Raw genomic sequence first — 27,937 nt, 5'->3', positions numbered from 1 at the left:
TCAACAGTATATTATTTTTATTAGTTTCTGTAACCAAACCAAGAGAATGTAAATAAGACCGTACATATCGTAATACAGTGATGAAACCCCTGTACAACAAAAAAAAAGAAAAAAAAAGTCATTACCTTCCCTCCCTCTTTTATTCTCCAAATAAAGGAGTCTCCCCCCAGCTAGGGCAGATGTGAAGGGAGTCCCCTCGCCATCACGGGGTGTATACTACTATACATTTCTGAAGGACCGTCTCGTATCTGCAAGCCCCCCGGATGAGAGTTTTGCTGCGGGTAGGCCAGCCGACGGGACCGAGGCAGAGAAAGGAAAACAGCGCTGATTGCTCTCATCAGTAGAGACAAAACGAAACAGCAAGTGTCCTTCTGCACAACCGCTTTAGTACTTCTGGCTTTGCATTTCATCTTTTTTCCTTGTTCTTCGTCCTGTTCCTTCTCGTTATGAAGGTCAACATGCACGCTCAAAAAAAACAAAACAAAAAGTTAACTCTCTGCCTCATTTCTTCTAAACAGCCCTGTCCTGCTAAAACACTAGCTAAGGGCACTGAAATCAGTCGTTAGCAGCAGCTCTGGATGCTTTTTTTGTTTGTTTTTGATTTTTTTTTTTTTTACAGTCAGGTGTGTGTATACGAGTATTCGTGTGACCACACTGGGATGGGTGTGAAAGCAGTGCAAGGTTGTGTGTGGAGGACTGCTCTGACAACGGAGCAGCTGTAAATAAACGATCCTAGTTACCGACTCCATCCTGCATGCAAACTGCTGCAGCGGGAACGAGCGACCCTGCAGGGTTCTGATGTCACCTCTGCGCCGTTTTAACCTTTGGCTAAAAGAAAACACGCGAGAGTCCGGCGCCATGCTTTTCCCCTCTCCCCTTGAACGCATACATACACACAGACACACACACACACAAGCACTTCTCAGGCAAGGAGATGAGTAGAAGGCAGGAGCAGAAGGCTCACAAATCAAGAAATCGATCATTACAGTCAATCTGCAGATTTTCACATTTCCATTCTGATGAAAACAAAAGAAACAAAAAAAAAATCATTATTTCTGATTTCACGTCTTCCTGCGGCATCATGTTCCAACCGTTCAGCACTAAATTTTCTGGATTAGTTACGACAGGTCAAACAAGAAGGTGTGCTCCAATAAATGATATCTTAAGAAAACAAATTTGATTTATTTATTATTTTGTAAACAAAAACATGTTTCTCCAATAATATGTCTCAAGCTATTAGGTGGGTTGGGGGAAAAAAAAGAACTAAAATTAGCTATAAAAATGGCTAACTCAGCAGCAAGTCTCAGATTTCTCTCTAACTCTCAGTCAGATGGTGGATTTCTATGGAACAACTTGAGCAGCAATTTTATCAGCATCTAAGTGTGATGAAAGTCGCCCCACCTGCAGCAAGGCGAGGCAGGGGGAGAAAGAGGAGGAAGAGGATTACACTTGTATATGACAGTGCTTCCTGTTTGTGACGCCAACCGGTTCGTCCTCATCCCCCACACCGTCCTCCTGGGCTGATATGAGGCTGTGATTGCGGAAATGGTGGGGGGGTCGAGTCTCTCTTCCATATAGATGTTCAGTCGTCTTTTTATTTGCCCTCTTCCGGTTTGATGGCTTGCGGTTTAATGGGGCCAGTTCGGATGGGCTTGGCCGTGGAGATGGGGGGTTTGTCTGCGTCTGGCCGTTCGGCGCCGGCCTGGTGGTTTGAGGCCGCAGGGTCGAGCGGAGCCTTTCCTCCCTGATCGAGCCGAGGCTTGCTGACCGGAGGCGCCTTCAGTTGCTGCTGTTGCTGCTCTGAGAAGAACCTATGAGTGGACTGAAGAACCTCGGCTCGCTGCTTTGCCTTTAGAGGAAACGAGGAAATGAATCAACCAATCGGGACAGAGCGACGCGTTGTTAAAAAACAAAAAGCAAACAAACAAAAAAAACCGCCAGCAGCGCCTCACCTTGAGGTCCTGCTCGGCCTTCAGAGCCGCCTGTGTGCCTCTGGGTGGAAGGGAAGAACCGGGAGGCCCTCGGGGAGGGTGCTGACTGTGCTGCGGGTGCTGAGGCCGTGGGTGGGGCATGAGGCCCCCGCTCACGTTGGGTGAAATGGGGGGACCCATGGGAGAGCGCTGAACGCCTCCGCCGAAGGAGTTCGCGTGAGGAGGGCGAACCAGAGGAGACACGATGCTGGGCTGAGACAGAATCTAAAAGAGGAAAGAAAAAAAACACGGCGATATCAATGACTCAGTGGGTGAAGAGCACTGCCAGTCAGCTGGCTCAGATATTTCCCTTTTTGGATTTTTTCTGATAGCAATAACTCAAGGAATCTTGGGACTAAAGCTAAATCACAAATTATGTCATGAATGTACAGGTTACAGGTTATCAGGCTCTGCTGGACCAAGCTAACATGAGCAATTACCTTGCCCATGTTAGGTAATGAGCAAGGTTATATTTTATCCAGCTAGCTGGATAAAAAAAGAAAAAAATCCAGCTAGCTGCTAAGGATGTCTTAGCAATTACCTTGCTCATGTTAGCTTGTTTTACTTCTTGCTACGCTACGAAGAGCAGAAAAACTAAGACGGATAATATTCTGCTCAATCAATTTAATTCAGAATCACACAATTATGCAGGTGTTTATTTTAGATTTCTATTTTGCAAATACCAGACTGCAATTCACCTCTGAAGGTAAAAAGTCAATTTAATGGTTATTAAATATCTGTACTACACACCAAATGTATCATAAGATGCTAAAGCTTTCAGAAATATGGTGGGGGAATATACCAGTCAGAAAAAAGTGGGTCAATCATAACCCAAGAGTATTTTTTCCATTTGTTATTTTTACAACTAGCCCGTGCATAAAAGCACACAAATATGCTGATCCATATTATTTAACGTGTTACCTGTGGGTTGAACTGGCCAGGGAAATGTGGAGTTATTCTCATGCCTGCAGAACTGGGCGGGAACTGCTTCTGGTACAGCATGCTGTTCATCTTACTGGACTGGCTACTGGGAGAAGTGGAGCTGGCCCTGCAGAACGCAGACAGGAAACCATTACAGTGACACAAAGAGCAAAACAAAGGCAGAGGAAAGGCTTTCAGTGGCTAAAGACAATCAAGTAAGGTCTGGTGTGAGGGTTCTGTTGCTCAGGAACTGATTTTATTTTTATTCTCTTTACATTAAAATATTAAACAGTATTTCTTTTAGACGATGTCTCCTAATTTTCTAAATGCTGTTTTTAAACGAGACCATTTTATTGTACATGTTTTGCCGTCTGTTTTACGAGAGCTTGAATGAAACGTGCTGTGTCGAATGAAAGGGAGCCTTTTCTCACCATAATAGGATTCCAATTGTATGATTGTGGTTTTGTTAATGTGTAAAAGACACATTACAATCCAAATAAAAAAACCCTACTGCCTCCAATCTTTAAAACAAACCATCTGAAATGATAAACAAGAACTGCATCATGTGATGCCTCCAGCTACTTCATGTCAGCGTCTTTGGCAGATTATGCTGTCACATAAACACAATTCAGATTAAAAATGAGCCCTGAGGGACCACAGCTATGTCATAAAGGACATTTATTTTGAAAGGTAATTCATAAAAACAAGAGTCCAAGGGAGGGGTGATCCACCAGATCCACAGAAATATGAAGATGATTACCTGTAAGGACTGGAGGTGGGTGTGGTGCTCCGGCCACTGATCGGAGGAGTTCCAGGCTTCACGTCCATCCCGCTGCCAAACAGTTTGAGATCCATGTCCATCTGCATAAAGAAAAAAAAACAGAAACTCATTAACCTGATGCCCAAACTTGGGTACTTGCAGGTTTCACCAACTCAAATTTAAGATTTGTTTTAAGATCATTATGAATCGAATTTAAGACCCGAATCACAGGTGTACAAAAACATGTAAAAAAAAAAAAAATTGCATTAAATAAATCTTTTGGTTTGGTAACAGAAGTGAGTCAACGACTAAGACAGACATTGTCCAGCCAACTGGTGGTAATTTTGAACTTAGAGATGATTAAAAAAATATATATCCAGCTAGCTGCTAAGGATCTCTTAGCAGCTAGTTAGCAGTAGCTGCAATTGAATTGAGTCACAGAACGCACTGAGATCTACCATAGTAAAGTCCTGCAAGAAAATAAAAAACAACATAGAATACGAGATTACATAGTTCTGCTAGCCCTACATTTAAGTCCAGTGATTAACGTATTTAAGGCCAATGACTTTAAGACCGTTTAATGGTGTGCAGTCACTGCACGGTGAGACCCATATGAAGGAAAGCACCTTGCTGGTCGGCGGCTGCATCATGTTATGGTTGGGACCCATGATGCCTCGGTAGGGCTGAGAAATGGGGGGCTGCCGGTTGATGTTGGGAGGCTGGGCTTGGGGAGGAGTGGGGGGCAGAGCCAGCAGGGGCTGACCTCCCCCAGACCCAAAGTTAGGCAGAGACAACTGGGAGCCCGGCAGAGGGACGGTCACCTGCAGATAGAGAGAAATTAATGAACTGAGAAGAAACTTAGCAGCTTATTTGACACAAACAGATCCATTTATGGCTGCATTACCTGCTGCATTGCAGAGCTGGGAGACTGAGTGTTGCTATAGTAGCTACTCTGACCGTGCTGCTGCACTTGCCCCGAGTACATGTTCGAATGTTGATTCATGCCCTGTCGAGCCTGAGCAGAAAGCATCGCTGTAGGTGGAGGAACGTGACGACGTGCAGCAGCTTTGCGACACAGCGAGGCGAGGTTTACCTGCAGCAGGTGCGTGTCGATGAGCTGGGAGCCTCCCATCCCTGAGGCCTGGTTGAGCTGCGGCTCAAACAGAATGGGAATGTGCTGGGTGGAGGAGTGCTGCTGGTAGGCCAGACTGGACTGAGGCTTGCCCAGTTCGGGAGCTTGCACTCCGGGGTAGCTGTGCAGGGACGGGCCGGAGACCATCATAGACGGCTGCGACAGGTTGCCCTGCATGAAGGCCTGCTGCGACCTGGGAGAGGACGGAGCGGAGGGATCAGACGACAGAAACGATCAAATCTGGAGCGTAGGAGCCTGAACTGGAGAGGAGTGGGTTTTACCTGTAGGGCTGAAGCGAAGAGCTGAACAGGTCCTGCGGCTGGGAAACCGGAGGACCGGTGCCGAGTCCGAGCTGAGCCTGGTGGGTGTGTTGGTGCTGAGGCTGGCCTTGCAGGGGAGCGTAGATGGGAATGGGAATCTGCTGCACTGCTGTTGGCTACGAAAGCAAGGCGAAACATTCAACATGTTTACATCGGTTATTTTAGTCTATCAATTATTCTGGATTTAAAAAAAAGAGGGTGGGCAGAAGACATTCTGCAGATTTTTTGTTTAACCACTTGAGCCTCTTTATACAATATTAGAAATACAATTAAATAATTCAATTCATTTTTTAAATAAGAAAAGAAATATTTTAGTGTCTGAAATGCAATGCTACAGTGTAAGCGTAATCATCTGTAGCAAAGGATGCATCTGCAGCTAAAACAATAATTCCAACATGTGAAAAGCTCGGCTCTTTCTGCTAGATTTACCAATATAATCTAATGTTTGTTTCACCACTTGAGAAAAAAATTGGTTACTTTTTGATTAACCAATTAATAAATTCTATTTCACAAGGGGCTTAACATGAGACAGAACTGGAACCAGGTGAAGCTACGTCTATGCCCCTCGAGTTCTGAGTAGAACATATTTACAGACAAAGTAGATTTCTATTTTAAATGGAAAATGTATACATTTGTTGGCCAGTTTTGTCTGTGTACTCCAGTTAATCGGTTAATAAATTAGTTGATTATTTTAACAATTGATTCAGCAACACTTAATCGTTTCAGCACTGTAACTGGGAAGCGATAAAGTCCCACCTGCGAGAGGCCGGGCTGAAAGCCCTGCTGCTGAGCCAGCGAAGGCGCCGCCAGGCGGGGGTGCGGGTTGCTGAAGAGGTGGCTAGTGTCCATGTAGAAGGCTGGAATCTGAGCTGCAGAACCTGAACAAGCAACCACCTGGTCACTAGAAGCTCCTAATATGCAGCAAACTGTATTCGAGCAGCTGTAGTTTCTCTCACCCGCTGCAGCCTGGGAGACGTACACCTGCGGCGTCTGCTGCTGCTGAGGCAGGAGGGGGGGCACGCAGCCGAGCTGGGAGAAGCTGCTGCTACTGCTGCTGCTGGTGGAGGAGGACAGGCTCCCGCCCTGCAGCTGCTGCGGCTTCACCTTGCAGATGTTAGGGGGGTCGGAGGCTGAGGTGGTCTTCGTGCTGAGAGATGAGGTGGTGTAGGTACCAGAACCTGCTGCTTGGAAAAGAGGCAGCACACATTAATCACCTTTTTCTTGTTTTGCACATCTTCAGAATGAAAGCTCAGCCCATTCTTTTACAAATCAGCTCAAGCTCAGTCGGTGTAGATGGAGAACGTCTGCAACCCGCAGCTCCGGAACCACAAGTGGCTCTTTGGGTCTCCCAAAACGGCTTTTAATAACTGGATAAAAACTAAAAGGAACCAGTTAATGTATTTAAATACATATACAATGAAGCAGATTTTTAACAAATTTTTCCTGCAATATTTGAATTTAATTATCACCAAGAATGACACGAAAAGTACCAATAGTATGTTTAAGGGTGAGTTAAAAAAAAAAAAAACATATCCTCCTATTTTATGCTTATTTTAAATCCTAAAAATAGAAATAAAACCATTTCTTTTTTAAAACATGACAAGAATTTTATTAAAGCAGATATTTGTCTAAAAATGTGCATATGGCGTTTGCGGCTCTCAAATTATTTGGCAGTCCGGAGAACAAAATTGATGTTTAGGTTTTAAAGGTTACAGACCCTGTGGCTTAGACTCATTTTCACGTAATTAAATAGATTTAGGGATCTAGGACTTTGACTAGGTTATTCTAACAAGTGTACATGCTTTCTTCTAAACCATTCCAGTATAGTTCTAGCTGCATGTTTAGGGTGGTTATCCGGGTGGACAAACGGTTTTCCAGCTAATTGCCCTCTGACGAGGTTCTCCATCTGAATCCATTAACCAGGCACTGTACACTCTAAAGTGAGGGACTCATTACCTGACAGTGAGGTGCTGGGGGTAACAGAAGCCACAGGGATCTGGGGCATGGAGGCTGAGGAGAAAGACGAGTACGAGGAAGCGCAGGAAGTGATGGGCGAGGAAGAGGAGGTGACTGGGGAGCTTTTCTCCAAACTCGGGGAGTTTTCCCAAGCTTTCCGAGCCGACTCCATCTGAGGAGGGACAGCAAAACGGGGGCGTAACATTTCATTGGAGTTCAAATCGTTTCCTGGTTGAGGCCAAAATGATTCCCTTACCTTTAGTGTTAGGTCAACAGTAGCAGGAGAAACTGTGCTGAGGCTGGAGCTCTGTTGGAGGGTCTCTCTGCGTGGAAGGGGCAGTGAGTGGGGGAGAGCCACCTGGGAAACAAATTGCAGTTAACACACAACCTGAAATACTATTTTTTTTAGAAAATGTGTGCAGGAAAAAGGATTTGTACCTACATTAGCCACTATGCTCTCCTCCATTTTGTTGCCTCCTGTGGGAACGCTGTCAGCCAGAGAAGAAGAGGGGGCGGTGTAGTCTGTGACAGACTCCTGGGAGAACAAAAAGTAAATCAAGATTCAACAACTTAAGGGCGTTTTCACACCTGATAGTCTGGTTTGACTGTGGACCAAAGTTGCAACATTGTTACATTTTCAGCTGGTGTGGTTCGCTGGTGTGAAACCATCCAAACAAATGGAAAGACCTGTTCCCCTCCCCTCGCCTGTGTTGCACCAACAACTACTGAAGGAAATCACAAAAACCTCCGAAGAAGACACGAGAACAGCCATCTTCTTCGCCAAATGTAAACAAACATGAAGCTTTTGTAGGATTTCTCTTTTGTTTTTGGTAAAAGACCACAAGTCATTTCTCTCACTAGCGTCAGGCTTGTGAGGTTGTTTTTGTTGTATTTACCCAGAATACAACCAACTACGCTGTAGTTCTCTTCCTGCTTTTTTTAGTAGTCTCCAGTCCGCTCGTATCCACATATGCATTCAAACCGCACCAGAGTTCACTCAACTGAACTGAGACCGAGACAGAGTTTACTTTGTTTTTGTCCACGTCATGGTTGGCTTTAACATTCACATCTCCCCAATCGAACCAAACTTTCTGGACAAAAGAACTAGAGTTTGATTAAAGCGGACTAACAGGGCTGGTGTGGATGCACCCTAAATGTATTTATTATTTTAGGAACAGAGGAACAACATACCTTAGAGTTGCTAGTGTACTCTGCTGAGGGGACCGTGATCATACCCTCAATGTCCCCTCCCAGTTCTGGCACTGTGGTGTCACTGGTGGGAGGACTGGAGTCTGTGGCTCTGCTGACCCCTCCTCCAGTCACTGCTCCCTCCATCCCTTCGGCCTCGCCTCCACGTGCGTCTTTGGCCTTGCGGTTCTTCAGAGAGCGCTCTTTACCGATTGGACCCGGCTTGTACTCCTTGGGTTCTACTGGCTCCATTTCGGGCAGCTTAACCAAGACAGGTCAGATGTTAAGAGAGGGGACAGATAACCGATATGAATCCACATTATTCACCTGGAAAGCGAGGGTTACCTTTTGCGTTTTGATTGGACCGGTTCGAGGTTGTTTCTGTCTTTGTTCTTTGGGAGCAGGTAGTTTGCTTTCGGAGACCGTCTCCAACAACGCCGGTCCTCCGTCACTGTCGGTGCTTCCTGCAGACGACGGCGCGCCAAACTGAATATTGTCTATGCCCAACTCCACGCTGCTGTCAGCGCCAGGCTTCCCACCCTGCAGGGAGACATGTTAATGAGGAATATCAGGTGGAAGAACCAGTCAGAACAAACCAGCTTATTTATTCAACTTACCTCAGACGACACGGTGCCTGTAAAGGAGGTTAGAGGTTTGTTCCAAGCGCTCACAGAGGGTGGCTGTGGGGGGCTGATGGGACCCACTGGAATAAACAAAGCAACATTTCACACGTACTGTGTTGATAAATCCTATTATCAGCAGGAAAGTAAAACTTTCACAGTTAAGAGATGCAAACAATTAATCAAGTTACAATTAATTGTCAATTAAAGTTCATTAGATTAAAATTAGTTTGTTATGATTAAATTAGCATGTTATGCTATGAAAATAGGGTCAGCCCTCTCGATGCAAGTGAAAACTCTGGTTTTTAAGAAAATGGCCGCTTATCAATTAATAGCGGGTTGATGTATAAGATAAACCAACATCAGATAAACTCACTAATCGATAACCTTCATCCCTAATGCTTACGTTTCTTGACATCAGTAAGGACAGTGGAGCCTGCCACCTTGTTCTCCCACAGTTCTGTACCGAGAGCGCTGTGCGGCTGTGCAGGCGCAGGGGGGAGGCTCTTTGAGGCGAACTCCACAGTCGCTGTGGAGATGGAGGGCAGAGGAGCTGGCGGCCCGTCCAGAGTTTGAGGAGAAGCAGCAGGTTGTGAGGGAGAGTGGTGGGGATGCTGTGCAGCAGAAGCAGCCAGCTGCTGCTGGGCAGAGGGCGCCGAGGCTGCAGGAGGCTGAGGCTGCGCCGCTTGTTGCTGTGGCGGCTGCTGAGGATGCTGCTGCTGGGAAGACTGCTTTTTGGCAAATCTAGGTGGCAGCTTTCCTCCGCTTCCTCTGCTCTTCTCACCTGAGCCTTTCTTACCCCAGTTCTGAAGGAGAAGCAACAACTTTACTTTCAGGCTTGATGACAATATCAACATTTCTACAAATCTCTGCGTCTACTTTCCCAGAATGACATTTCTAAAAAAATTTTACTACTTTTTTTGCAGCATTCTGAAATACTTACCTAGCTGGGTTTTATACAGCTATACAATTCTCAGACACCTGGATTTGGATTAAGCTATTTAACAGTGTTTTAGAGGATTTGAGTCTGAGCTGTGATGTATTTTAATATTCATAACATTCACATTTCTCAAATCCTTACTGCATTACCGTACACTAAATATTGATTCTTTGAAGCACAGTTTGTAATCTTTGATTCTTACTTAGCAAAAAATACTTGTAAAATTAGTCCAATTGAAATAGCCAAAAAAATACAAACTACAGATCATGTTAAAAGCCCAAATTTAAACTTGAAATCAGTGACAGGTCCATGTTTGACTTTTGCATGGATTATTTCTTTCTGTGGGATTTTTGTCAGGAAGCCCCCCCCAAAAAACCCACACAAATAAACTAAGAAAAGGTGATGAAAAGTAAAAACAAATCCTTTAAGAAAAGTAGAAATTCTGGAAGCTTCAATTAAAGTTATGAAATCTAATTTAAATCCAGACATTTTAGAAGGTGACATTTCTTAATATTTCAGGGAATCTTTACTTGAGATGTCTGCTCCTCCTTTTTGCGTTTCTCTTCGTCCTGCAGCCGTTTCTGCTGCTTGCGGGAAACGACCTCGGTGAAACCATCGTCGTTGGCACTGGACTGTGGATCCTCTGTGGTGGTCACCTCAGGATGGTCATCAATAATCACAACACCTACAATAAACAGAAATATGCGTTTTAGCCCTTGTGTGTCCATCAAACCAAAGCATGCTTATTTACTGGTAAACAAAACGACCCGGTTGAAAAACATTATTTACTGACTTGCATAATTGTTGAGGTCAAACTGGGAAAGAGCGTTCTCCTTTGGTTTCTTGGCGGTCTGTTTGGCCTCATCCTTGCGTCGTGCAGGCTGCTCTTTGGCAGGCCGCTGAGAGGTTCCTCCAGATGTTGGGGCTGATGCTTCGGAGTTCTGCTGGGCTGGAGGGCTGTTATTCAGATAAAAAAAAACAACAACAACTTCAGAATAGGATAAACCTGTAAATGTTTTGGACAGTAGTAAATTTAGATGGGAAGAAGGCTGATGCACCAAGTATTAGGACTGCTCTCATCTAATTTCTAACATAAGATAAGCAAAAAAAAGGTCAATAAATATGATTCAGAGATTTAAGTCAACAGGTTTAATGTAAAAGGTGCCAAAACTCGCATTATTATTGGATAATTAGATGTTATATAAAGTCTGGAAATGCAAATATATCTCTAATCTATTTATTTATTTATTTTTGGAAAATACTCCAATCAAATCCTCTTTCCCACAAATGTTTGGGTTTGGTCTGCAGTAGTCTGATCTCAATCGTGTAGCCAAATTTCACAAAGGTTTATTGTTTGCAGATCTCAGTTTGTGGCACACTATTTCATCGAGTCAATTTCTTTGTGCAAATGCTAATGGAAGAACAGAAAGAGTGACAGCAGACAGAGGCCCCTTGTTTGAGACTCACCCTTTGCGGCCAGCCTTGCCGCCGCCTCTCCTCTCCCCCTTGCCTCCTGCGTAACTCCGGCCTGGTTTGGCGCCGCTGTTGCCCCTGCGGTTCTGCCTCTCTGTGGGCCTCTGACTTGAGAAGCTCCTCTTGGCTGCCTGGGACCCCTCTCGCTTCGGAGTCACACCTCCATCCAGCAGACTCTTATTGGGCGTCAGTGTGCCCTGAGAGGGAGTGGGTGCTGGGGCAGAGGCGGAGGTTGCCTCGTTGGCAGCCTCCAGCGCTCCTTTCCTCTCTTCCCGTTCTCGCCTTTCGTTGAAGTCGCTGCTCTCGGAAGCGGTCTCCCACTCCTCATTGGCTTGATCCGAGGAGTTCTGGTTGGACAGGTCAGGGGACTTGCTGCCCACTGCGGTGATGGTGGGGCTGCTGGCCTCAGGCCGGGAGGCTTCGACATGAGACGTTTGGTCATGTGCAGATGTGGTGGCTGCCACATCTGCAGGCACAGTAAGAGGAGTCCCTGGAGCTCTGGACATCTTTGGAGAGAGGGATGCCGGAGCGGGAGCAGAACTTGGGGTGGTTGAAGAGGGCACAGACGCCAAAGTCGCAGAAGGACTTGTAGCAGGATCTCCGGTACCCAATACGCCAGCCTCCCGCTCTTTCAAGCGCCTGAAGCGAGGAGGTTTGTCCTGCCGCGGGGGTCGGGCCGGTCGAGATCGACGAGGCCGCTCTCTGCTGCCCTGAGGAGCCACTTCTCCAAATTTCTTTCCCTCCAACTTCGGGGGTCGACGGTCAGTAGGAGGATTGTTGTATCTTGTTGAGGACTCTGCATCCTCCAGCCTGAACGTCTCCATCGGTTTGGAAGGCCACTGAGAGGAAGAGTCTCTGGGTGCTGGCCTTCTGAGGGGGGCTGAGCGAGGACCGCCACGCTCTCTTGCGCCGCCTCGTCTATTATATAATCCTCCTCTTCCTCGGCGGGAAGGCTCCCCTTTGGGAAGAAACCCCGGTTTGGGCCGGCTGTCGTCATCCCCTCTCATTCCACCCTTTTCACCGATGTGAGGCGGCTCAAAGCTCAGCTTGTGGGGTCCTGAACGCCCGTCACCAGGGAGATCTCTTCTTAGCGGACGGCTAGGTTTAGTGCTTGGCTCCCGGTCGGAGGGTCCGGTGTCGCTGGCTGATTCTCTCCCGCCTTCGCTTTCAGAGTCTGTGTCTGAACCGCGCTGCCGCCTACGTTTCGGAATGACTTCAAAGTCCGAGCTCTCGCTACGCGTTTCGCTTTCCTCCCTGTTGCGAAAGGCAGCTGCGCCTCCAGCGGAGGGTAAATCAGAGCGCAAGCGAGGCTCTCGGTAGGGATACTCTGGCCGGCTACGACCGCGACTCCCTCTGCTGCGACCGCTGTAAGTTCCTCTGTAGCTCCGTCCTCTGGAGTAGTACTCCCCTCGCCCGCGTCCTTTGAAACTGGAGTCAATGGGCCATTCCCTCTCCTTGTCAGCCTCCTTGTCCCGGTCTCGGTCCCGGTCTCTGTCCCGATCCCTTTCCCTCTCCCTCTCCTCTCTTCTGTAGGCACGTGCAGGAAGATGAGACTCTTTCCGACTGGGTAGTTTTGGTTCTGGATGTTTGTCGTTACTAGGCAGTTTGTCCGCTTTCTCCTCCTGGGAGGAAGAGGTAGGAACCCCCGAGGAAGGTTGCGAGTCTCTGGCCCTATGGTGGGACGCCGGGGCTTCATCTGCCTCGGCAGGTTCCCTCTTCCCATCGCCCTGAGCCCGAGAGCTTTCGGACACCGCTGCAGCTGCTGACGGAGCTTTGGTCGACTGATCCTTTTTGGACCGCTCGCTTTTATCCCCTCTGTCTCCTCTCTCGTGACGCTTCTCCCGCTCCTCTCGTTGCTCCCGCTCTTCTTTCATGTCCCTTAGGACGGGCTTTTTAATGGGGCCCGACCTGCGAACGGGTCTCTCTCCTCCCGGTCCGTCTCTGCGACCAGACCCGGATCTCCCGCCCCAACGCAGCTCGGCTTTCTGCTTGCTGGGAGCTGGCAGAGGGAGCTTCTCCGGTTTGTGTAATCCATCTGCTGGAGGAGTCGCCCTGTTGCTTGTAAGGGCAGCCTGGGAGTAGAGCTCGCTTTGGGGCTTATCAGAGGCCCGGTCCCCTGCGTCCTGGAGCTCGAGTGATTTTGTTGCTAGGGGTAACCCGTCAAACCTGGGCTCATCCAGCTTAATGGAGTGGCTGGAACCCTGAGAGACACTTCTCTGGAGCATGGCGTGACCAAGGGCCTCCACCTCCTCCCCACTAGGCAGGCCTCGCTCATCAGCGTCAAAGGCCGAGCTTACAGGCGGCCTATCTAGAGGCCCCGGCACATCCTCTGGGCCCTGAGTAAACGCAGACAGGGAATCCGAGTCCCGAAAGAAGTTATTTTTCAGAGAGTCCACCGCACCGTGATCCTGAGCGTAAATAGCTGGAAGACCCCTGTCCAGATCCAAACCAGAGTCCATCCTGAAGAGAAGAAGAGAGTTTCACCACACTGTTACAATAAACTAACAGTTCTAGTGCAAAACGTTTTGCCATACCGTTGCTCCTTGTTATCCTCACGTCCTTTTGGAGGAGTTACAGATGGCAGCGGTTCTGACGGAGGGTACGGGTCCGATCCCCATACCATCCGTGAGTCAGAGGGGAAGCCGTGGTCTCGAACTGGTCGCGACAGGTGGTCGAATGAATCGGAGCTGGAACTGGAGTTGTCACCTGGTTCTCTGCGGACAATCTGCTTCTGAGGCATTCGCCCTGAAAACGTTGAGAGCAAGAGCAAATCTGCTCAGCTGATCTGACAACCATCATTACACTAAAGAAAGGCAGACTGCCTTTTTCTTCGCTTGACGTCTGAGAGTTGTGCATACACCTTTAAGTCAGGATTACCAAAATTATGCGAATTATTGTGGCATTTTGCTATGTAAAAATCACTTTTCAACCAGTTTCCCCAAACTTATTTCTATTTACGCTCACCAGGGTGAATGTTTGCAGGAATGTCCATAGGGGGGCGTCCCGACATCATGCGGGGGTCCATGTAGGGCTGCATCATGAGCCAGCGGGGGTCGAACCCCATGGAGGGCAAGTGCTGGTGGTGGGGGCCCATAGGCTGATACATGGAGCGGTGCTGCTGCTGCTGGGTAGCTGCAACGTTGCTGCCACTTGACGGAGACACAGTTCCTCCACTTTGCTGCTGCTGCTGTTGCCATTGTTGCTGCTTCATCTGCTCCTGGGGAGACAACGATTTACCGTTTTAACAACACATTGCTCCATTTTCATCAGTGACAGACTAGCATACATTTTCGTAAAGAAAATTAGGCTTTCCCTGTAATAATTAGATCACCATAAAGAACACAATGTAGGAATCCACTGAATAATGCTGAGTTAATAAATATGTTAACATACGAATGTGATCTAACAAATCTGACGACTCCTCAATAATTTTAGAAATGTACGAATAAGTTTTGGCTGTTTTTTTTTTCACTTTTGATACCAATGCAGATATCTGAAATTTAGTATCTCCCGGTAAAAATTTGGTAAAGAAATACAGCTAAACTGACTTAAAACATTGGCTTTTAAAATGCACACATAAAAGTATTTAATTACAAATTTATTTGATATCTCTGCTCCAGCATAGTACACTTAAATACATTAACAGCTTCACAAGCCTGGTCAAACATATAAAAATAATCTGCAAGAGATTGTTTGCTGCACTCTCACAATGCCAACAGTTTGCTGGTTGTGTTTTTTTTTCTTTTAAAAGGTACTGCTACTAATATGGGTGCCCCATTACAGCTATTTCACTTCCAATACAATATTGATATTGCAGTCCAAGTATCGTTCACTGCAAATATTAACCCAATTTAATATCGGCACAAATAAATACTTTTATTACTTATTTTGTAGTGTGGATGTTAGAAAAGGCTTGCCCAAGTGAGATTACAGAAAACAATACAACAATAACAACAATAGTTATGAGAACAATCAATTCATTAATTAGTAACCAATGAGTCTGGTGAGGGTTTCAAATGCTGCTGGATAGAAATGCTGGGGCGGGGTGCTACTATCGAAGATTTTAGGTGCAGGGGGGAATAATCCGATACAGAAATAAAGCTTTTCAGTATCATTGAGGTGATAAATTGAAGAAAATCTTTTATGCAATGCTAAGGTATCTAAAATGAGATGATGAAGTTGATGTCAGCTCTACCATTTTAAAATAAGATCACGTTTTCTTCAGCAGCTGTTTTCACACATACAGTTCCCAATATAATCATTGATAACACACTACAGGAAAACTAATATATATATATATAAGATATATATTTAAAGTGATCGGAGATCATCTTATATTCTAGTAATTGATGGTGACCATAAATTTTCTCCACATATTGAGCCATCAGCAAATAATAATGTCATAACTGCATCTTTAAGCCTGGAAGAAATCAGTGCGCTTGATTGAGACAGTTTTACCTGTTGTCTGAGGAAACGCGGAGGCAGAGACTTTTGAAACTGTTTCGAGTAGCCTGACATGACAGAGGGACGCATAGCAGCGGCTGCCTCTCCTTCCAGCTGTGGAGGAGCGATGGAGACTTCATCCCCTCCAGGAGGCTCCATGTGAGACAGGGACAGGTGGGGCTCATCCACTGCAAACACATCACAGCCTAAGACCAGGAAGGAATCCAGATATTAAAACATCTGATAGGACTTGGCCTACCTCTGTTGTCCTCCATGTTGAAATAGTCCCGAATAGGCGCTGCGGCCCGATCGGACTGGTTCTCCGGCACCAAGGGTCCGACCTCAGCCAGAGCGGTCTCTCCATCGCCTGGAGGGTCCGGGGCTACAGCTACAGGTCTCTGGATAGGGGGACTGGCCTCACGGGCCAGCTCAGGCTCTTCCTCAGCATTTGTTTCCACTTGTTCCATTCGCTCCCTCTCAGCTTGAACAACTGGGAGCTCTGGCTGTGGGACTGGGACCGCCGGCACAGGGCTGGACGCAGGGTCAGATGCCGACAGGACTTCCTCCCCAGCAGCTCCCGCTTCTTCATTAGTGGTCTGATCGCCAACGGCCGCTTTTCCCTCATTGGCCTGTCTGTGTTTTTCATTTAGACGCTTTAGTTTCTCAGCGCAAGCAGCGAGCCTCTGTTCCTCCATGCGCCGCTCCTCTTCTTCTCTCCTCCGTCTTGCTCGCTCTACCGCCTCAGAGACTTCGGACTGCTTCTTTCGCTTCTGTCGCCAAGCGTCAGAATCCTCATCAGCTCCTGGTGCGACGGTCGCCTGTGGCTTGTTCCCCCGTGGAGCGCCGCCGCCGACGGATCGAGCGCCGCTCTACGGACGAAAACAAACGCACACAGCGTGAGAAACCATTAAGGAGGAGTGAGCACCTCACACTGGGCTCATGCAATCCAAACCTGCTCTACCTGGTAGTCCTGTGAAGCAGCTGATTTATTGTATTGCCCCACACTGCCAGGTGAGGGCGCTCTAGGATCACCGCTGTCAGCCCAGGAGGCCTTGGTGCCCCCACGGTCTTCAGGTCCCTCCTTCCAGCCTTCTTGATTGTCCGATGTCCGAGCTCTCATCCACTCCCTGAGAATATCATTAAAGAAGCAGTCAACTAGACAGAATCAACAGTCTTCTCACTAATCTCTGCTCTGAAGCTTCAAATGCGACAACACAATTAACTTTATACTGTGGCTAAAAAGTCTATGGTAATTATGGAAAATCCGGAGCCACCATTTAGGTTTTTATAGTTTGTAGCAATTTACTGCAAATTGCAGTAAATTTCACCTTAGAAATATTCTGATTTCTAAGGTGATGAGCTGGTAATTGGTCATCTTCTTTTTTCTGTATGCCAAATCACAGTGGGGTCATTGCTGTGGGTGACAAAGACATGTCAGTGTGGAAATTCAAAACGTGTTTTAAGACTGGTATTATGCATGTTCCAGGCACTTTGTGTCATTTTACAGCACAATCAAGTAATTAAGTGAGCTTCAATTATTATGAAAATGTTGCAGACATCAAACCTAAAATAAATTTGTCTCCTTGAAATGGGGCCTCTGTTTCTTTAAGAAGCTATTGCTCTTTCCAACACTCCGCCTTCAGCACATCTCAACAAAGTTTCACCCTTAAAGTTACAACCACTCAGGTGAGTTGGACTCAGCAGTAAATCCTATGCTGAGCTCAGGAGACACCCAGTTCCATCAGATGTTTGCTAATTGCTACTGGCTAGTCTGGAGGAGCTGAGAGGGGCAGTCGGAGGAGAGGGGTGCTTTGTGAGGCGGAAGCTCGGCTTGGAGATCGTAGGGCCAGAGAAGAGTTTTGTGGAAATAAGTGCAGCTTGGTGAGAGAAATTGCTTTGCAGACTTGAATGGGTGCCATTCAAGGATTCCTCAAAAATGCATGAAGGAATGAAAGCAACACTCCCGGTGTGTTTTTGATGAAGGAATAACATTATAACAAAGATAAAAAAAAATAATAGGCTATTTGCCTGATAACCCTCTTTAAATTAAATTTTTGGTAAGAGAGGGGTTGTTCTGAAATAATATCTGGACATTTAGGAACATTTTGTTGTATTTTTGTCCAAGTTATTCATGAAGATCTTTAAAACAAGACTTTCACAGATATTCTTTCATGTCAGATGCTGCTCCTCATCTTCCATATCGAGATGATCCAACACTGACTTCATAGTACTCAAGTTTAAAACTGGTCGAATCAAAATCTGGCCATGCTCTCTCCAAAAATGAAAGAATCACACATTTATAAACAGATTTGAAAGCCCTCCAGAAAGCTTAGAAAATGGTTGTTTAAGATTACTCTAAAATAATAAATTACCAAACAGTTGTCTCCAGCATTTAGACAGCAAAAAAAGCTTTTACTGTAGAGTAGTTTCAGAGAGGGACCTGTAATTCACTGCATTGTTCTTCACTCAATATAATTTAGCAATGATTCTCAGGCACAATTCCAGGTTGGAGAAAGATTCAAGTCTCTAAAAGCTTTCTGTTCTTTAAAGCACTGGCACCTGCTGCCGAAGTTACAGACAGAAGCAAGCCCAATAAGTTTAAAACAAAAAACTGAAAAGATGGCTCAAATCCTCACCAGTTTTCTGCTTTGTCTTTAGCAGCTTGGTTTTCCTCGTCGTCGCTGAAGTTCAGTTTCTCGGTGTAGTCGACCTCCATCTGAGCTCCTTAATGGCACACAGGACGCAATCCATTGATACTTGAAATGATCTTTAATCCGCCTGAATGTGGTTAATGAGTTGTAAAAATGAGCCAAGCTGAAGCTACTGACCTGCCCAGCCTTCATCTGCATCGGTGTCCAAATTGTCGAGTTCTTTCAGTTCTGTTGCGCTGATGATTGAGGGTCTGTCGGGGTCTTGGAGCCAAGACTGAGGGGGTGGCTGCTGGGGGCGGGCCGAACGAGGACCCCTGAGGATCCAACGGAGGGTAAAGCAGAAACAAGCTTATACATTTTGGCTCAAGCAGGAGATTAATTGTGCCATCTTAGTGCGACTATTAAATGTAATTTAAATGATTCTGAATAGAAAAAAAACTCACTTTCCCCCATCTTGTGGCACAGGGTATCTGAAGTTACCCTGTCCCGGGGCACACGACATTTGTGGGTAGGCATGGAACATCTACACAACAACAAATATTGTCATACAGGGTAAAAACAAGCGAAAAGTTAGTGATTCTGCTGCTATTGACGTCTTTGCCAAACGAGACTTACATAAGGTGGCATCATGCTCCTGAAAGCCGGGTCAAAGTGGGTTGGCACCCCCGCAGGAGGCTGCTGCCCCCCGTTGAGTTTAGGCTGAGAAGCAGCGGTGGGGGGAAACCTCTCTCGGGCGTCCCTTTTCTCCCTTTGAGCGTCACCTGCTGCATTTCGGCCGGGTTCTTCAGCCTCCGCGGGGGGCGTGGTGGTACCGAGGCTCGTGCTGCCCTCCTCCTGAGGCTTGGCGTCCATTTCAGGTGGGCTGGATGCACTGTTCAGATTCCTGCCTCCGCCTTCACGCCAACTGCCAACGTCTGAAATCACAAGAAGGAAGGAGGTGTTGGACAGTTCCTGTTTGTGAGACAGGGCCACATTAAGCCGACTTTGGAGTCATTCAAACATATATAAATGTGTGGTTTAATTGAAAGTGAAAGCAGATTTTCTCAAACAGGGCCGTCAAACTCATTTTCATTTCGGGTCACATCAAGATTACGAAAGTCCTCAAAGGGCCGGATGTGGCAGAGTGCATTGATAAAACTGCGCATTACCAAACTGTTAAAATATTAATAAAGAGCAGTATCTGCATTACACTAGTACTTCTTAAAGTTAAATAATATTGAACATCTTTGCACATTGATGGAATTTAGCGGTATACAGATAAGAAGTACTTTGACAGATAGTACTTAATCTCTCAAATTTAATCTTGACAGTTACATTGATGTGGCCCAAATGTAGCCTAGAGGGCCACATTTAAACTCATGGCGGGCCGAATACGGCCCCCAAGCCTCGAGTTTGACACTTGTGATGCAGAAGACTGGGTTAGACGCATTAATCCTGGTTCCCAGTCACTTGTGAACAATTTTAAGGCATAAATACAGAAGCTCTGTGGTCCAGCTTTACACATCGTCACCTTCCTAAAGTAAAGGTTTTAGGCATTTTTTGATTTGGCAAATAATAATAATAAAAAAAAAAATCAACACCTCCGTTTTTCCAAATAAAATCCCTCTTGGCAAAAAATGACTTGTTTTATGAAGGTGATGCTATAGAAGTGTCTGAAAGGAAGGAAAGATGGCCAGATTGATGGATCAAAAACAAATAAAATAAAAAAATTGATAAAAGGTCATGAACAGATAACAGACAATGAAGTATTTCATGGACAAATTAAGAGGCGAGTAAAGAATGAATGAAACGGACCATATATTTAAGACAATGGAACAGGGAATAAGGTCTGACAACTCACAAACAGCTGACAACTTGAAACAATCCTTACAATCTCAGAGATTGTTAAACGTCACATAAGGAATAAAGTAAAACAAAAATGCCAAAGTCATAATAAGACGGCAATACAAATCTCATAAATTACAGTACATGCCAAAGTTTGTTTATACGCAACGGAGGAATGAAAGACTTTTCTTCTGTAAGGTGATTCAAACAAAACTTTAGTGTTTCCATCTGTGCTACAAATACAACATAAGCTGAACTTTGAAGACATTCCCTCTTCTAAGAGGGGTTACTCTTTTTTTCCCCTTTCCTTAAGCTTCCTCTTTAAACCATTTGGTTTAACACAGCCTCATGCTTATGTGTGTGAGTGTGGCCCTACTTTGTGGTCTGAGGCTTGGGCCTGGTCCATAGGGCTCTTCATCTTGATCATCGCCTTTCTCTGCTTCACCAGCTGCCTGCAGGCTGGGAAACTCTTGGTGAAACTGGGTGCTTACGCGAGGAGCTCCTTCACAACAACAACAAAAAAAACCCCATAATGTTAGAAGGTTTTACAGATTATGGAGCTGAATGAAAGCTGTAACCAAAGAAAACAGGGACAAATCAGTCATTTTAATTCAGAATTAGCAAAAAGTACACAAAAAGAACTTTTTCACATTGCAATCACAGAAATAAGTATGTCTTAATATTATGTCAAACAAAAGGCACACATTAAAAATTTGAAAGGGAAAACTCTCAATGTCTAAATCTGGAGAGATCTACGGCTCAGGCGAGAGAATCACTAGAAGACAATTAGTCGCAAACTTAAAAAAAAAAAAAAAAAAGGTTTAATGAATGAATGGTGACTGAAAAGAAATCCAGTTTAATATTTCCCACAAGTCGTATAGCGGAAAACCAGGAAACAGAGAAGTTTGACCAGTAACGCGATCTAAAAATGCAACTTTTGGGTTAAATTATTGGGAAACTGTGCAGTGCATATTACCATGCTTCCACAGGGAAACATGGTGGTGGCAGTGTGTGATGCTCTTATGCAAAAACTTTGCTAACATTAAACTAGGGCTGCAACGATTCCTCGAGTGACTCGAGTACCTCGATTATTACAATTTCTTAAGGAAAATTTACCTGCCTCGAAGCTTCGTTAATTTATGTTTTATTATTTAGCGCACCGTGTTCCAGCTGGTTTATTACTTGCGTTGCACAGAGCTCTCACTTCCGCCTGAGTTGTTAACGAAAGCTAAGTGTTAGCAACATAACGTCCAGTTTTCAAGTTCGGCCTGGGAGGATTTGATTAATTCATGATAATGTCCGGGTTTTTGTCGTTTTTCGGGGGACCAATAAGCATCCTTAAAATGACTGGCGCGATGCCTGGAGTACGGCAGCTTTTCTCTTCCCTGAGCTGCTGCCTGGTGGCGGGGAAGACCGAACAGCGGGGAAGAGCGCTGCAGGTGTATTTATACAGGTGAGCGGATAGACTGCACACTGTGGGCAGCTGCGCATTAGATGATTAACGTAAGTGTAGCTTTACGGACGAAACGGAAAATTTATTTTATATAATCTCGGTCTCAACAAATGGGTGGCGTAGTGCATCGTGACGGCACGCAGCTGGTAGATGAGTTTCTGTGCGTGACGAACGAATGTGTCAAATCCCGTTGCTAACATGAACACAAACGCTATAAATGTCTGGGCAAGGTGAGAGTTCATCTATTAATTTGACTGAAGATGAATACAGAAATGAAAAGCTGGAGTATAGACATTTTTATAAGCTTATCTGTGAGCCTGCCTCTATAATTTCAGATTCTTGTATAACTTTTCTTCAGGTTGATTTGGAAAGTGAGCTATTATTGTTAGGAGTTCATTTTCTAAACTACAGAAAAGTTATTGTTAGGGAAGCTCAACTGAAAAATTGGACTGATGTTGATATACAATAGTAATACTGCTGTTATGTTAGATTTACCAATGTTTTACTTTATCTTTTTTTTTATCCGATTACTCGATTAATCGTAAGAATAATCGATAGATTACTCGATTACTAAAATATTTCTTTACAACAGCCCTACATTAAACCAAAAGTCACATTTGAGGCAATTTGCCAAATTCGGTCTTAATAAATCTCATCAATGGGGAAAGTCTGAATTATGCTTAACTCTTGTTTAACAGTAACAGATGAAGCTGCAACATAGAAAGTTTTTTTTAAGTAGATATGAGATTTTGGGAGCAGATGGGAACAATATTTACCATCAACCTGCGGCTGCTTGTTGTTTGCCCAGGAGCGGCTTCCCCCGGTAGGAAGCTCTTGAGACTGGAGTGGTGCTGGTTTGTTTTGGGGTGGTGGCGTTTCCTGCTGCCTGTTGAAGATAATGGCATTATTAAACAAATTGTTTTTTTAATTAAATCACCAACTTTTTGTTTCCCCATCATCAGCTATATGTTCTTTTATAGCTCCTCTTTAAGTCAACATTTTTATATTTTTTTTTAACCAAAGCAAACAGAAGTGTACCTCTCGTCTCCTGCCTCGGTTCTGGACGCCCAGCCGCTGCCGTCTTTGGGGACGATGTTGACGTTGGGGTCGTTTCCCTTGTTCTCCGCCTTCAAGCTGGGCAGGTTAGCTGGGGGGGGCATGCGCCGGCTGACCGCAACTTTACCCAAACTCTGGAGGCCATGTCTGGCAGCCACTGGAGGGAACATTTCAGACATAAAAAAGTATCAATATCAGAAGCTTTCATACGGTTTTCAGAAAACAAACGAAAAGTCAACACTGGTCTGCTTGGAAGCAACTCTGAAAATGAAAATCACTGATCAGCCAATTAAAGCTCTTAGACATTAAGTTATGCAAAACAGGGCCTTAAAACTCCATTACAAAGAGAGCTAGTTTCACAATTTCTTCTTTAGCGTTCGACAACAAACATCAAATATGTTGCGTCAAACAGCTGATGGTAATTTCCTGTATAACACTGGTTATACTAGTTAAAAGTAGGCATGTTACAGTAGCAAATTCTCCTGGATGCTAAATTGCCCTAGAAATTATTGTGATAAATAATAATATAGTGGTTTTGAGACAATATATTCAACAAGTATAAAGATAATGGCATAATAATGCAAGTTCACCATCTCACAGACTTTGTACAGAAATCTTCACACTGGAACTGGGAGGCATTTTAAATAAAACCCTAATAAAGAAAAAGGTAAAAAAGACCACACACAATCAAATAATAAAAAAAACTGATCATGAAGTCTCTGTAAACAAAACTGCCCTTCAAAAACATCAGAATGGAAATCATCAAGCTCATTTTGATTTAGGTGATTAATTGCAACAGGCTTAGTCAAAACCAGCATGGTTTAGTTAAAACAAAGCAAATGACGGCGGCAGACTCTTACCAGCAGTTTTCTGGGTCTCCAGAGATTTGCCTTTGTAGGTGTTGAAAAGGCTAAGGGTTGCATACTTTGTTTTGCCATCCTTTGCCTTGGTGCTCTGCCCTGACTTCTCTGACATTTCGCTGGAAACTCATTGAGTCTGGTCCTTTGGCCTCGCCCCCAGAACCAGCCTCCTGCATGAAGAAGAAGAAAAAACATCTCAAATAGAGCAGAAGATTGTTGGGGTTTTTTTTATAATATTGAGCTTTGTTGCTGATTTTAAACACAGACATTATGAGGGAAGGTGAATTTCACCCATAGTTGCAGTTTTATGTCAACACGGCAGGAAGGAAACAATAATACAATATTTGAAGGGAATGTTGCGAGGCTCATAGTCCAGAATGTGAATTAAAATGTGGATCGTCAAAGACAAGAGACACAGCACATTTGGGACTGCAGTGTCTTTCTCAAGCAACACAGAGGTCATTTATTATTAACAGTGGATTGGCGTAACAGAGCTTGTGACCATTGTAGTTGAAGTGTGCGTTATGCTGAAAAGACCTGACAGCTCTGATCAGTCGGGGCTAAATGTTTGAACTCACCCCTTAAATAGGCAGAAGGTACATGTCCCTAAAAACAAAGGCTCACAAAGTAACCATATTTATAAAGACCTATTTAGCTACGACCAGGGAGCCGACATTCAGATGAAGTCTTGGTATCAAATGGTCCAGCAAAATTAGAACTAGACCAACTGTATATTGTTTTAGCAGCACTACGAACAATTGCTGCGTTTCCGTTTTACAGTAAAATTTTATGTCTTTTTTGCTGGGAATGATGCGACTTAAAACCAAGGTAATTTTACTCAAGGTTATACCGCCACACTGACACACGCCTAGCTACAGCCGAGGCGACTTCCTGCTTTGACTTGTCCTCGTCTTTTCTTACGAGGAACTACGGGAAAAAAAAAGGTCAGAAAAAACCCTGTTTACATCTTTTATATCATGTTATAAAACACCTTTTTAAAATTAGGCGACTGATATTTTTGCAGATATCTCGTTAAACAGAAAACAAACAGAGCTTTTATCAGAGCACCACTATATTCACACCTCTCTCTTTAACAACGGGAACAGAAATGTCTGTAGAGGAGTTTCTTTTTAAGGAATTTGGCTGTAATCGGAATCAGCGAGCGAGAGGAAAGCAAGAGGAAAGCAAACAGATGTTACCAGTCAGTAAAATGTCAAAAGTATAAAACTGAATTTGCAGTAAATGCAACTGATCTTTTTGTGATCTTTCCAGCAAAACCATTGCTAATATTTCAATCAACGGAGGTATGCGATGCAAAAATAGAAAAGAAAAGCTAAACTAAAGTTGGAAAAGTGCCAAAAAAACCAACACTTTTTAAAATACTATAAACGACAAGATGAGTCAAAATTCTCAATCCCAATTAACCTAAATGCTCTAAAAGCAAGACAGAAAAGTGAGCAGTTTGATGTGAAATTTACAGTGAGACAAATCACTCATCTCAGAGACAAAATAAAAGGGCAGACGCAGACGTATGAACTACTGCTAATGACAGAGCTGCACGAAGGTGGTAGGATCAAACATTCAGAAAGCAACACCGTCGAAAGGCATGAATCAGGGTAAATCCCTTGAGGAATTCACTAATTTCCTCCCTAATGAAAGGTCAGCACAGGAAGACCGGGACAAAGACGGACCATTAAAGTCCGCAGATCCGTCTCCAAGTGCATTAGGACGGCCGGACTTAGCTTTTTAGCTGCAACCCTGGTTGCCAGATGTCATCGAGCAACATCTTAATCACGGGCATTTTCTATCGTACAGACAGACAAACTCCATCCAACTCGGCAAATTTCAGGAACGGCTATGAGGCTCGAGATTAAAATGAAAGACCTGTACAAATCAGGCAATCGTTAAGCCACATGCTTTTTAAAACAATTACTCCTTCGCTGATGCAGAACAACCAAACATTCTGAGGATAATGGCTTCCTATACTGCTAATTGGAATCTTGTGTAAAGAAAATGCTCCGATGACCAGATACAGCAAGGATCCAGTCTCCTTTTCAATTAAATACAAGAAGAAGGCTTAAGCATCTTTGCCATCATCCTGATTTTCCAGTCCATACAGTCATCAAGAGGGATTTGCAATGGAGATAATGTCAAATTACTGTGGTTCAAATCAGGTTGTTCAGTCAAAGAAACTATAGTTTCGTCAGTCTTAAAGGGAAGTGGATATCTTTAAGTTTACAAGTGCAAATATTGTGGTAAATACAAGTGTTAATTAACTTATCTAAAGTGTGGAAAGTGGAACATAAAGTGAGACTTCACCCATGTCTGATTCTTGTCAGAAGAAACCCCAAGTACGACTCCTGAAAATGTATTTATTAAAAAATAAATCACTCTTGTTCAACAAGGCATCCTTGTTTCCTATAAATTTTTCAGAAGACTCCATACCTTTCTGGTTTGCAACCCTTTTATTTTTAGTTTTGTGAAGTTACTGCAACAATGGTCAAACTTTAAATCTGGCACCTGCAAACATCCGAGTGAAAAGGACTCAAGAATGAAAGATGATGACGAATGAAAGGATACCATAAAAGATAAATGGATGGCTGGACAAACCAAAGATTGGACCAGAAAGGAAGGATGAATGGACAGACGGAATAGATGATAGAGGACAGAAAATTTGAGAAGGATGGAAAAGTGAATAGCCAACAGGTTTAAAGATGGATGCATGGACAGATGCGTGGATTGATGGGTGGATCGCTGCACTGATGGAGGAATGGATGGGACAGATTGATGGCTGGATGTCAGCACAGATGAGCTGAAAGCCTGATAAGTATTCAGACGGATGAATGCAACTTTAGGAAAAGGTGAGACTTAAAAAATCCCTAACCCATTTTCCCCATGCTGATCCAGACCTGGAAACTACTTCCATATTTTTCCATGAGCCCTGTCATATGTCGGACCAGTCAATCGATAAGCAAAGCTTCAATCGATATCTGAACAGCTTCCTGCTCATCAATTAGTGAGGTTTTGAATGAACAAAACCCATAAGATCGTCTACTAGTTTCACAAGAAAAGCCATTTTGACTTAATTCATACGTTACTCACAATTAAACGCGTATCTAACCCAATAAGAACCACAGGTTTCGCTGCTTGAACAAAGCACATTTAGCAGCTTTCTTTAAGTTTTCAGACCCACTGCCGCTGATGGGTCAACATCCTTTCCCATGAATCAAACAACGGACAGGGCGGGTGGCTCATACCGGCAGGGGGGTACAGGCCTTCTTCGCCCAGAAATACACCAGAAACGAAGCAAATGCCACCTCCTAAGTCCACAAAAGCCGCACTTAAAAGTGCTGTAGTGTCCTCGGCAGCTCGGCCCGACATGTGTGGTTCTGAACGTGGTGCTGCAACAGAGCAGGCCACAAGCTCGCATCTTTCAGCGTAGTTTCGTTTCCTCACTGGTCGCCATCACATCCACTCACAGCCCGTCCGTATGCTAACCAGCTAGCGCTGTGCGGTGTGTGTGTGTGAGCGAGAGAGAGAGCAGGGAAGCCACACACTCCAGCGTTAAACGCAGACCCACCTGCCACCGTCGCTGTGTCCCTTGTCCTCTGCAATGTTTCGCGTCCACCACTCAAAGTCCGGTTTCGGCCTGGTCGGAGGTGAACGACTGTCTGTCTGGCCGGCGGATTACAAAAGCTGGCTAGCTCTGTTTAGCTCTGGTCGCTAGCTGCCAACAAGCCGCTGTCCACATGCAAAAATGAGGGGGGGGCGGCTGGTTGCTCTCTGCGTCCTCCGACGCTTCTAGCCCCCCGTCTGTCCTCGTGTGCTCGGCCTTTGATGCGGGAGCCGGCGCGCGGTATTCCCGGTTGTCCCGTGGCTCCGTTATCTCGTGCCAGACCGTTTTTCTGGTTGAGTGAGGCCCCGCTCGCGCCGCGGCCTGTCCCCAAAAAATCAAAGATGGCAGACGCTGGTTGCCAGATTTATCGTCTGCTATCCCCCTTCAGAGCTTCAACAGTCTGCATAGGAGATCAAACATGTCTAGCCAGCTGCGTTTGCTGTTTTATCGAGTAAGCTTCCGCTGGGAAGCGTTCATTCAAATAAAATAAGGTCATATTCAAACATGTTCATTTATTGTCACTTCATTGTGAAGCAAAAATAGTTTATTAGTAATAATAGTAATATTTATTTTTTTTAATACGTTTATAATATATTGTATTGGTTTTGGTACAGACCTACAAAACCAATACAATATAGCGGCTTCCTCTCCTATTCCAAGACATTGTGCCAAAGGCATGATAAATCCCATTATGATTTTTGATTCAATACCTAGAACACCTAGAAAAAAAACCCTTCTGGAACTTTATGAAAAT

The 27,937-nt window shown here is 44.7% G+C and overlaps 1 protein-coding gene across 2 annotated transcripts; it reads right to left on the bottom strand.

Moving 5' to 3' along the window:
• On the bottom strand, positions 1-27,529 carry prrc2c (proline rich coiled-coil 2C). Of its 2 annotated transcripts, none has more exons than XM_023339171.1 (34): positions 27,148-27,529; positions 23,568-23,737; positions 22,690-22,864; positions 22,428-22,537; positions 20,575-20,700; positions 18,990-19,288; positions 18,818-18,897; positions 18,552-18,697; positions 18,360-18,447; positions 16,685-16,850; positions 15,983-16,592; positions 15,739-15,911; positions 14,245-14,497; positions 13,815-14,025; positions 11,275-13,740; positions 10,601-10,764; positions 10,338-10,492; positions 9,274-9,673; positions 8,865-8,950; positions 8,593-8,787; positions 8,251-8,508; positions 7,502-7,594; positions 7,316-7,417; positions 7,060-7,231; positions 6,060-6,284; positions 5,860-5,981; positions 5,065-5,219; positions 4,745-4,976; positions 4,556-4,666; positions 4,278-4,472; positions 3,652-3,752; positions 2,892-3,018; positions 1,953-2,195; positions 1-1,849 (listed from the first exon to the last, which is right to left on the bottom strand). In XM_023339171.1, the coding sequence occupies exons 2-34, from the start codon at positions 23,680-23,682 to the stop codon at positions 1,595-1,597; spliced, it is 8,409 nt and encodes a 2,802-aa protein (XP_023194939.1). In that variant the 5' UTR covers positions 23,683-23,737; positions 27,148-27,529; the 3' UTR covers positions 1-1,594. The 2 variants fall into 2 exon arrangements, with proteins under 2 accessions (XP_023194939.1, XP_023194940.1); XM_023339172.1 differs by having other exon boundaries at positions 18,552-18,688.
• Between the last annotated feature and the right edge of the window lie 408 nt (positions 27,530-27,937).

Source organism: Xiphophorus maculatus, chromosome 9 (genome assembly GCF_002775205.1).
Source record: "Xiphophorus maculatus strain JP 163 A chromosome 9, X_maculatus-5.0-male, whole genome shotgun sequence".
NCBI classification, from domain to species: domain Eukaryota; kingdom Metazoa; phylum Chordata; class Actinopteri; order Cyprinodontiformes; family Poeciliidae; genus Xiphophorus; species Xiphophorus maculatus.
This window is presented reverse-complemented; position numbering and strand designations above follow the sequence as displayed.